Genomic DNA, 11,650 nt, shown 5'->3' with positions numbered 1-11,650 from the left:
CACACACACACAACACACCACACGCACACAACCCACACACACACACACACACACACACACACACACACACACACACACACACACACACACGACTTTCTCTCCTGTCTTTCCTCTTTCCACAACCGAGGAGAGAGAGATCCACCGTGTGATGTCATCATTAATTACCACACAAGGAAGACTGTGTGTGAAATGTGAATACTAGAAAACAATCTCTGAAATTGTCGATGACACACATCACATATGCTACTGTACATAATTAAACTGTACATTCAATCTCTATAAAACCACAAGTTTTCAATTGGGCCTCCTACATTGCCCTCCATTAACTTTGTGATCTTTTAGAGAGGTTAGTAGCTTTGCTCAACAGAGCCATTAAAGTTAATGGGGTCAGAGGCTACTCTTACGTATAGCGGAGATGTTGATGATTGACATTTTCTCAGATGATTTATTTATCTACTCTCCTACCTTCTTCCTCCGCTAAGCCCCGACTTTTAAACTCCACCATCAACAACATCATTATTAAAACAGTAACCCCTGTCAAACAGAACACTCAACTAAAACAACCTGATTTACCCTGAGGGCTCTGCTTCAGAAAATAAAGTATGCACAATAAGTAGGTTTCACATAGATAATGGGGTTACAATTAACTAACTTGTACTGTAAACTTTGAATTCTGACATGGATCTACAGGGGTTGAAACAGTTGCCACACTACAGATCTGTATGCCCTGTAGTGCAGGTTCTCTCTGTGTTTCTCTCTTTAATGTGCATACTTCAAACAAAGCCAAAGCCCTGACACTAAGCCCCTTTAGGCCAGACAGCCGCTAACTGCACAGGTCTCTTTATAATACAGCATATATTATTCATTACAATCATGCTTTAAAAAGGGATAATCATTTATATGGACTTCTAACACACACACACAAGCACGCACTCTTTAAAATCATCTGTCAACTAAGCAGCAATCAGCAGTTGAAACAATAACAAAGCGTTCCCACCACCCCCTGTTTCGGGAAAAAAGCAATGCTTCAACAAGGGATGAGGTTGGAGAAATGGAACCACTCTCAACTTCATAGACAAAGCTATGGACGCAAGGACTAATCATTCACGATATCTATTCTGCCCTTGCAAGAGTCCCCTTTTTAAGTTTAGCAGATAGATCAACTCTATCCAGCAACTATTGTATTGCATAATGATTTATTACCACCAGTTTGTAGGTACAGTATTAGAAACGGAGTAAAACTGACATAGATGAAGGAAAAACAACCAGAAGTAAGAGTATGCTGATTATTAAAGCTTCATTCTCACTAACAGCACAGCTTGTCATGTATTGTTGTCTCTACCTTCTTGCCCTTTGTGCTGTTGTCTGTGCCCAATAATGTCTGTACCATGTTTTGTGCTGCTACCATGTTGTGCTGCTGCCATGTTGTGTTTCTACCATGTTGTGCTGCTGCCATGTTGTGTGTTTCTACCATGTTGTGCTGCTACCATGTTGTGCTGCTGCCATGTTGTGCTGCTGCCATGTTGTGTGTTTCTACCATGTTGTGCTGCTGCCATGTTGTGTTTCTACCATGTTGTGCTGCTGCCATGTTGTGCTGCTGCCATGTTGTGTGTTTCTACCATGTTGTGCTGCTGCCATGTTGTGCTGCTACCATGTTGTGCTGCTACCATGTTGTGCTGCTGCCATGTTCTGTTGCTACCATGCTGTGTTTTCATGTGGTCCTGCCATGCTATGTTGTTCTCTTAGGTCTCTCTTTAAGTAGTGTTGTGGTGTCTCTCTTGTCATGATGTGTGTTTTGTCCTACATTTTTATTCTTAATCCCAGCCCTCGTCCCCGCAGGAGGCCTTTTGGTAGGCCGTCATTGTATATAAGAATTTGTTCTTAACTGACTTGCCTAGTTAAATAAAGGTTAAAAAAAAGTATTTAATATTTTTTTTACGTATGTTATATTATCATGAACTCAAAAATATGCTGCCGTATCCAAAAATAATTCCCCAAACATGGCAAGATCAATTAAATAGAACAGATATCTCCAACCATGCAGCTATCAAGAAAATACTTAAATCTATAACTTAAACGATCATCCATACAAAATATCATGAATTGTTATTATTGTTTTACTGAAAAGACTGTTCTTCACAAATTGACTGCAAGGATGGAATTTGATAATATCTGCAGCTCCACAGAGTGACTTTCACCATTTGCAACGCTAACAAGGATTCTTATTTTACAGGACATAGAAACGTAGGCCTTATCAGTAAGCGGTGCCATATAGGGGACAAAAATTAAATTGACTTTAAAATGAACTCAAACCAACTACAGGGGCCAGAACACTCCCCGCCAAGTATCTGTAAGGATGCCACCATTATCACTAGAACATCACAAGTACAGTCTCTGAAACTGGATACAGAAAAGTCTTGCATGACCCATCTCTTGTTGTATTGACTTCAACTTTTCTTAATTTCCCATCTCTGCCAGGAAAGGTCTTCACGACGATGCTCATGGGCCAGTCGTTCCTTTTCACTTGACTGTCTCCCAGCATCACGTCTCCCTCCTGAAGGTTGGGCTTCTCTTTCAGCCACTTCCTTTGGTTTTGCAGGGTAGGAAGATAGTCTTTCTTCCTGCGGTGCCAGAAGGCGTTGGAAAGGCTTTGAACTTGCCGCCACTGCCGGCTGAAGATATCTTTCTCATTGAATTCACCTTGGGGAGGGGGGACTGCACCAACCTTTTGGGAGAAGAGTTTTGCTGTCATCAAGGAACTAATGGACGAGCACTCACGATGGCTGAGACTTTCGCCATGAATGTAGTCAGGACTTCATTGGTAAGCCACCTTCAGCATCATGGACGGCGATCATTCTCTCCCAGCTGCTCCCATATGAGACGCGTGCAGTGGATTGAAGACCCAACCCTTTGTCATTCTGGTACTCCTGGACCTTCTTCTCGCTCTAAACGGTCTCCATCTCCAACTCTCTGCAGGCCTCTGAGCCACAGACCCAACTGCTCTCAAAGCGCCTTCAGTGAAGTGGTGTCCTTGATGGGCTCGTGGTGGTGTCAGTAAGAGGGTTGCTTTAATCTTCACCTAGACTTGCTTGGGACAGCCGTCCTGCAATCCTCAGTGGGCCTGAATCGTCGATGTAGGCCAGTTGTTCTTAAACTTTTTCAGCCTGGGACCCAAATGAGAAATTCTGTGTTTTCCTGGGACCCAAGCTAAGGAACATATGCAACTATACATAAATATCGGTACATTTCATTGCCCTTATGCCTAAAACAAATGCAATATAGACAAAAACAAAGAACAATGAAATTAAATATCCATATAAATATCTACTAATGTTTATTCTCCCCCATTAAAAACACTCTTACATATCTGTCTAGGTTGGAACTGTTGCTGTTAAAATACAATACATCATTTTCATTCTGAACCTGAATATATGAATTGATCACATCACACAGATGAATAACAGAACACACACAGGCTTTTTGATAGTGCAACCCTAAGTAACAGTACAGATGAAAAATGATATATCTTACTGTAGAAATGATTTTGAAACAAAGTCTAGGTTGAAACTGTTGCTCTTAATACAATACATATGTTTTATTCTGAACTGGAATAAACTGATTGCTCACATCACACAGATGTAGACCAGAACACACACAGTCCTAATGAGAGCATATCTATTCTGGGCTCTGTTTTTCACAGTGCAACACTGAGGTTATGCTCAGCATTGAAACTGTTTCTGTACTTGTTTTTCAAGTATGTCAGAGTTGAGAACCCTGACTTGCATAGGTATTTGGTGCCAAACTGGATCAGAACATCTACTGCTTTCGAAGTCAGGCAGGAGACCACTTCCTGCTGCAGATGAGCAACCCAGAACTGTGTGAGCGTTTGCCTCAAAAAGCATCTTGCTTCAATCAGTTTATTTCAGGTAAGAATACAAATTATTATTGTATTTTAACAGCAACAGTTCCAACCCAGACTAATTTTCAAAGATAATTTCAACAATAATTTTAGTGGGCCTGATCATTTTTCATCTTCATCTGTACTGTTACTAGGGTTGCACTATCAGTAACTGGCTTTGGCAAATGTTAGTTATTAGCTGTGTACAAGGCCAGGGGATTGTTTGAAAGAGAAACTCACATCTACAGTTGAAGTCGGATGTTAACATACACCTTAGCCAAATACATTTAAACTCAGTTTTTCACAATTCCTGACATTTCATCCGAGTAAAAATTCCCTGTCTTAGGTCAGTTAGGATCACCACTTTATTTTAAGAATGTGAAATGTCAGAATAATAGTACAGAGAATGATTTATTTCAGCTTTTATTTCTTTCATCACATTCCCAGTGGGTCAGAAGTTTACATACACTCAATTAGTATTTGGTAGCATTGCCTTTAAATTGTTTAACTTGGGTCAAACATTTCAGGTAGCCTTCCACAAGCAATCCCACAATAGTTGGGTGAATTTCGGCCCATTCCTCCTGACAGAAGCTGGTGTAATGAGTCAGGTTTGGTGGCCTCCTTGCTCGCACACGCTTTTCAGTTCGCCAACAAATTTCTATAGGTTTGAGGTCAGGGCTGTTGTTGATGGCCACTCCAATAGCTTGACTTTGTTGTCCTTAAGCCATTTTGCCACAACTTTGGAAGTATGCTTGGGGTCATTTGTCCACTTGGAAGACCCATTTGCCACAAGCTTTAACTTCCTGACTGATGTCTTGAGATGTTGCTTCAATATATCCACATAATTTCCCTCCCTCATGATGCCATCTATTTTGTGAAGTGCACCAGTCCCTCCTGCAGCAAAGCACCCCCAACATGATGCTGTCACCCACGTGCTTCACGGTTGGATGGTGTTCTGCGGCTTGCAACCTCCCCCTTTTTCCTTCAACATAACGATGGTCATTATGGCCAAACAGTTCTATTTTCTGTTTAATCAGACCAGAAGACTTCTCCAAAAGTATGATCTTTGTCCCATGGGCAGTTGCAAACCGTAGTCTGGCTTTGTTATGGTGGTTTTGGAGTAGTGGCTTCTTCCTTGATGAGAGGCCTTTCACGTTATGTTGATATAGGACTCATTTACTGTGGATATAGATACTTTTGTACCTGTTTCTACCAGCATCTTCACAATGTCCTTTGCTGTTGTTTCTGGGAATGATTTCACTTTCGCACCAAAGTACGTTCATCTCTAGGAGACAGAATGGTCTCCTTCCTGAGCGGTGTGATGGCTGCGTGGTCCCATGGGTTGGGTAAAAAACTTTATACCGCTCCGCGTCTAGCCAAGGACTCCCCCTCCCAAGGCCCAACTTCCTGCCTTCATCCTAACACACTTACCACAGTACAATAAATGGGCAAGGGGGGGGGGGGCAAAAACTAAGTAACACTAACAACAAATTAATATATCTCAATCAGGTAAATATAAATCATAAAGGTACGTACCTAATATTTCATCATATACATTCATATTTAATATATTTACACAAATGTACATGGAGCTCTGTATGTTCTGTCTTTCATACAAATATGTCCAAATTGGCTCTAACACTATTGTTTGTACAAATGAACGTGGTACCTTCAGGCATTTGGAAATTGGTCACAAGGATGAACCAGACTTGTGGAGGTCTACAATGTTTTTTCCTGAGGTCTTGGCTGATTTCTTTTGATTTTCCCATCATGTCAAGCAAAGAGGCACTGAGTTTGAAGGTAGGCCTTGAAATACATTCACAGGTACACCTCCAATTCACTCAAATTATGTCAATTAGCCTATCAGAAGCTTCTAAAGCCATGACATCATTTTCTGGAATTTACCAAGCTGTTTAAAGGCACAGTCAAGTTAGTGTATGTGAACTTCCGACCCACTGGAATTGTGATACAGTGAACTATAAGTGAAATAATCTGTCTGTAAACAATTGTTGGAAAAATTGTGTCATGCACAAAGTAGATGTCCTAACCGACTTGCCAAAACTATAGTTTGTTAACAAGAAATGTGTGGAGAGGTTGAAAAACGAGTTTTAATGACTCCAACCTAAGTGTATGTAAACTTCTGACTTCAACTGTACTACTATGAGAGTTAGTTAGTACTCCCTTATTTCTGCTTACCCTTATTTCTGCTTACCCTTATTTTTGCTTACCCTTATTTCTGCTTACCCTTATTTTTGCTTACCCTTATTTTTGCTTACCCTTATTTCTGCTTACCCTTATTTCTGCTTACCCTTATTTTTGCTTACCCTTATTTCTGCTTACCCTTATTTCTGCTTACCTGTTATAAAATGACAACAATGCCTTGCTAGCTGATTTACTTTTCCACTGTCAAAGCACTGTTTCCTGAAGCACTCTGTCCTGTTCTGAAAGAACTTCCTGGGTTTACCATCATGCTGTGGATGTTAGGTCAGGGCGTGTCGTTGTATTAATTTGTTCGTTATGAGAGACTCATTACTAAGCACTTCCCCGCACAAAACACATTGTGGGCGCTCCTCGTTATAAGTTTGTATGAAAGAGAGAGAAACTCATCGTTGTATATGCATTTCATGACAATTGAGCTCAGTCAGAACTTGTGGCTAGCATGAGTCCATTTGATGACAGCAGTGAGTGATGGCGAGTGGGAATGACAAGTCAGTGGCCGACAGTGCATCATGCATCTTGTGTGCATCGCGGAGTGATCTTTAAGAAAATATCTGGTAAACCGCAAAGCACACGGGCATCTCCCTCTCATACTCGCGCAGCTGCCAAACTGAGCAGAGACCATTGCTAAGCAGAGAGCGCAGATGCACTAGGCCAAATCCATTCCAGTAATTAATGAAATAATTATAAATTTACTCTGACACGTCGTGACCTACCATTAACAGGTCCGCGACTCATACTTTAAGAAAGGCTGATGTAAGGACACAGACTGTAGAGTGGGCTCAGCTTAGGAATGGCTTTACGTTCACTGATGCATTCCAATTCCTCTTGAAAGGCATTGTGTTGCAGAATGCGGATTAGGATGGTCTTGGGTTGATCCAGATCTTCGGTGGAGCAGGGTTTGTTGCAAATGTGCCATCCTTTGCAGCTGCTGCCTTCCTAACACATGCACAAGCCTTGTGAACCTCTCAAAGACCTTGGAGTCTAACTTGTTGCTTGAGACAACGGTGGCGTGACAAGCAACTTGGGGGCGGATTTTGTAGTAAGTTCCGGGGGTCAACCAAGTCAAAATGTGTGTCAAAGGTTTCTGGCTTTGCTGACCTGAACTAGAAAGCTGGTCCTGTCAACAATGTCCTATGAGTCAGGCTGCTTGCTGGGACTCATCTCAAGGCATGATCAGCAGTGTTCTGGTCAGTAGGGACGTGTTTTCACTGCTCTGGGCAAATAGATCTCCTAATACATTGCACCCTGTTATTCACATACACGTAGAATCACCTGGAGTCGTTTTGTATGTAACCTAGGACCACTATCAGATTAGAATGTGACAACATTGAGTTGGATGTCAATCTCATCGACGATTGCTTCTGCTATTTCCACAGCTAGAACAGCGACGCACAGCTTGAGTCTTGGAACGGGGATCTCAGAACGTAGAGCGAGCTTACCTTTACCAAAGATGAAGCCAACATCCATATTCCCACTGGCATCAGTTGTCTTCAGGTAGGCTACTGCCGCGATGGCGTTCGTGGATGCATCATTGAAGACGCACATCTCTTTTTTGTATGAGAGAGGTTGATCTGTATGTGGGAGAGATCTTGACCTGCTCAAGCTCCTTCAAAGAGTCTCTCCATACCTTCCATTCCTTGAACTTCACTTTTGGGAGAGGGGCATCTAGTCACAATCCTGCATGGAGAGCTCTCTAAGTAGAGACCTTCCTCGAATGCTTACTGGGGCGGGGAATCCAAGAGGGTCGAACAAGCTGTTGATCGTCAACAAGACTCCACGTCTAGTGTATGGTTTCCCCGCTGAAGACACCTGAAATGTGAAGACATCCTCTGTGACATCCCAGCCCACTCCGAGACTTCTCTGCATGGGAGGGAAGTTGACACAGATCCAGGTGCTTCAGTAAATTGCTTCTACAAATTGACTGCAAGAAGGATGGAGTTCGATAATATCTGCAGCTCTACAGTGACTTTCACCATTTGCAATACTAACAAGGAATCTTCTTTTACAGGATATAGGAACTTATTAGTGAGCAGCAAAAATGAAATTGACCTTCAAATGAACTCAAACCAACTATAGGGGCCAGAAGAATATCAAAATGATATTTGTAACCATGTTTTGAGGCTTTATAGTGCTTGTTTACATTTACTTTGTTAACAAACAGTAGAGTAAAACAAGCTTATATTTTGGGTTCTGATGGGATATGACAGTTGAACTAAGGTCATGAGGCATTTATGAGATATTCTTCAAAAATAATTTCATTAATAAAGAAACTGCAGATTGCCCCTTTAAACACTATAACCAAGGTACTCGCACATAACAACCTACAGAAACATGGAACATTTGCATACACACGCACACAAAAGCTGAGGGTCCACTTTGTAAAAGTGTGTATTTCTTATTTTCTACCTTCATCCATCTGATCCCAGGGGAAATATTCCTTTGCCTCCTTTTTAATTATGTGTGTGATTAATTATGCATTTTATTATGACTGGTTAATCTGAAGGAGCCTCTCACGCATAATCCCACCTCATTATCAATCAGGTGCCGAGGTAACAGGTTGACTGGGAAAGTAACACACACACATTCCCAGGCCAGCAGCCAACCAACCAACAAGCGCACGCTTGCACACACACTTCCTGCCTGGATTCCCCTTGACACTGAGTTATACAACCAACAGATTGTTGAGGTCCCGCCCTGTACCGGTGGTGCAGTGGTCTGAGCCAACTCATTAAGAACACAGCTGGCCACTGGGCCTAGGACTGGAACAAACCACAAGGGGACAGACGGGGTGTGTGTGATTGTGTGAACAAAGCGTAGGGAAGAGGAGTGCTCGTGTGTGTCACTGTGTGTGTGTGTGTGTGTGTGTGTGTGTGTGTGTGTGTGTGTGTGTGTGGTGTGTAGTGTGTGTGTGTGTGTGTGGGTGTGTGTGTGGTGTGTGTGTGTGTGTGTGTGTGTGTGCTGTGTGTGTGTGTGTGTGTGTGTGTGTGTGTGTGTGTGTGTGTGTGTGTGTGTGTGTGTGTGTGTGTGTGTGGTGTGTGTGTGTGTGTGTGTGTGTGTGTGTGTGTGTGTGTGTGTGTGTGTGTGTGGTGGTGTGTGTGTGTGTGTGTGTGTGTGTGTGTGTGTGTGTGTGTGTGTGTGTGTGTGTGTGTGTGTGTGTGTGTGTTGTGCTCACCCAGGTTCCATTTGAGTCCAGTGGTGTGTGTTTTGCATGGTCCTCCTATAGGTATTAGACTGCACATTCCCCTCCAGTCCTGTATTACTCCCAACCTGTGTCTCATATCCTAAAACACACACAACACACACACACACACACACAAATGAAGCCCACACACAGAGAGAGAGAGAGAGAGAGAGAGAGAGACACAAACACACACACAGAGAGAGACACACACACACAGAATGAGCTTCCAGAATAACTCTGGATCTAATACTGTCGTAGTGCTGACAATTCCCACCTACAGTCACATCTGATATGATTAGCTCCCTTGATAAAGATGAGCAAAACATACTTCAATAAATAACACAAATACTTAGCTATATTGTATGCTCAAAGAAATGGGGAAATTATCTTATTTTTTACTAATACAATTGCTCAGAGAATGAGATGTTGTTTAACAAGTAAAAGACAATCTTAAAAAGATAGATGTCAAAATGATTGGCACCCCTAATGATTTTTATAAATAAAATCAAACAGCAATCTGAATTAAAATGAGTCTCAGTTGAAAGAACTGTATTGTGGCCTTTCATGGCTTCCTGTTTCACTGGCACACAACTTGTGGGTTTGGCCTCGAAAGAAGGATGCATATGCAGAAAATAACCTCATACCTACTGTAAAATATGGTGGTGGATCTTTGATGTTATGGAGCTATTTTGCTTCCACTGGTCCTGGGGACCCCTGCTTAAGATCAACAGCATCATGAACTCTACCAAGTATCAGGACATTTGAACCAAAAACCTGGATGCCTCTGCCAGGAGGCTGAAACTTGGCCACAAGTGGCTCTTTCAGCAAGACAATGACCCAAGGCACACATCAAAATCCACAAAGAAATGGTTCATTGACCCAAAATCAACATTTTGCAATGGCCATCTCAGGCTCTGGACTTGTACCCYATTGAAACCCTGTGGTTTGAATTRAAGAAGGCAGTCGATAAGAGCAGATCGAAGGATATCAAGGGTCCGTAAAGATTATGTATGGAGGATAGGTCTAAGATACCTCCCAATGTGTACTTCAATCTCATAAAGAATGACAGAAAAAGGCTAAGCTCTGCTATCCTCACAAGGGGAGGGGGCACAATGCACTGAAAACAGAGGTGCCAATCATTTTGACATGTATCTTTCTTAAAACATTTTTTATTAATTGTTAAACAAAATATTTTTTTGAGCATACAATATAGCTCAGTATTTGTATTAGTTATTTTATATAGTATTTTTTGCTCATCTTTAACAGGGGTGCCAATAATTCCGGGTGTGATGTTACAGTCAGTACACTCAAGGAAAGTTAGCAGAAGGCCCCCCGAAGAGAAAAGTTTGAGGCTGAACAACCCTTTCTGAAACGATGACAGCTAAAATGGCGGATATGTTTCCTCCTTGGCGGTGGAAAGACAGGAGCCAGAGGGAGAAAGATAGGGATAGAGGGAAAGTTCTCAACTCCTAAAGGAAGGAAACTCTGAGAGACAGAATAATCTCCAGCTCTTGCGGTTGTGCTAATCTGGCCTCAGGGTGTGTGTGTACGCGTGTGTTCTAAGCAGCTTTATGTTGCTTGGTTTATAAATACCAGTGATCATAGAACGCCTCTGAGATATAGAATCCTCACTAATACAACTTTCTCCCACCTGAGATTCAGCCCACACATACTTTACAGAGAGATGGAGGGACAAAAAAAGGTAGAGAGAGAGGTGGAGAGAGAGAGACCTTAGCCTCACAGCAATGCACATAAGCAAGAACAAATTCTTATTTACAATGACGGCCTACCCCGGCCAAACCCTTACCCGGATGACGCTGGGCCAATTGTTCGCCGCCCYATGGGACTCCCAATCACGTCTGGTTGTGATACAGCCTGGAATCGAACCAGGGTCTGTAGTGAYGCCTCTAACACTGAGATGCAGTGCTTCACTCGGGAGCCCCGAAATCTCATGATGGGATTTAATTGAAAAGCCTTTATGAGAGCTGGAGTTTTCAAAACTCAATTTGGATTAAGTGCCTTGAAATGTTGCAGTTATTTTTGTCAAGGACATCTCTAGAGTATCTGTATTCTTCATTCCATTGTATTGTTCTGTAAAACTTAGAATGTCAAAGTCATCTGTCTACTGGGTCTGTCTGCATCTGTCCATGTTCATCCCTTCAGCAGCTGCAGTTCACCACAGTACAATCCTCCATCATGTAAATCACCTCCGCTCCTTACATGCCCTACTAAAAGGTCATTGTAAACAAGCATATACAGTATTTTCGAACCAAATACCTGCAATCTCATTTGTAGAACACACGTGCACCCACCCACCCACCCACCCACGCACCCACCCACCCACGCATGCA

At 42.3% G+C, this 11,650-nt stretch overlaps 1 protein-coding gene across 1 annotated transcript in view; it reads right to left on the bottom strand.

The window, feature by feature from the left end:
• tpk1 (thiamin pyrophosphokinase 1) overlaps positions 1–11,650 on the bottom strand; it is a 61,485-nt gene that overhangs the window by 12,246 nt on the left and 37,589 nt on the right. Inside the window, exon 7 of the mRNA XM_024000924.3 lies at positions 9,291–9,399. Within this exon, the coding sequence (XP_023856692.1) occupies positions 9,291–9,399 (109 nt within the window). The remainder of the gene's footprint in view (positions 1–9,290; positions 9,400–11,650) is intronic.

This window comes from Salvelinus sp. IW2-2015, linkage group LG14 (assembly GCF_002910315.2).
Source record: "Salvelinus sp. IW2-2015 linkage group LG14, ASM291031v2, whole genome shotgun sequence".
In the NCBI taxonomy this organism is placed as follows: Eukaryota; Metazoa; Chordata; class Actinopteri; order Salmoniformes; family Salmonidae; genus Salvelinus; species Salvelinus sp. IW2-2015.
The sequence above is the reverse complement of the archived record's forward strand: the minus strand, read 5'-3'. Positions and strand labels throughout refer to the sequence as shown.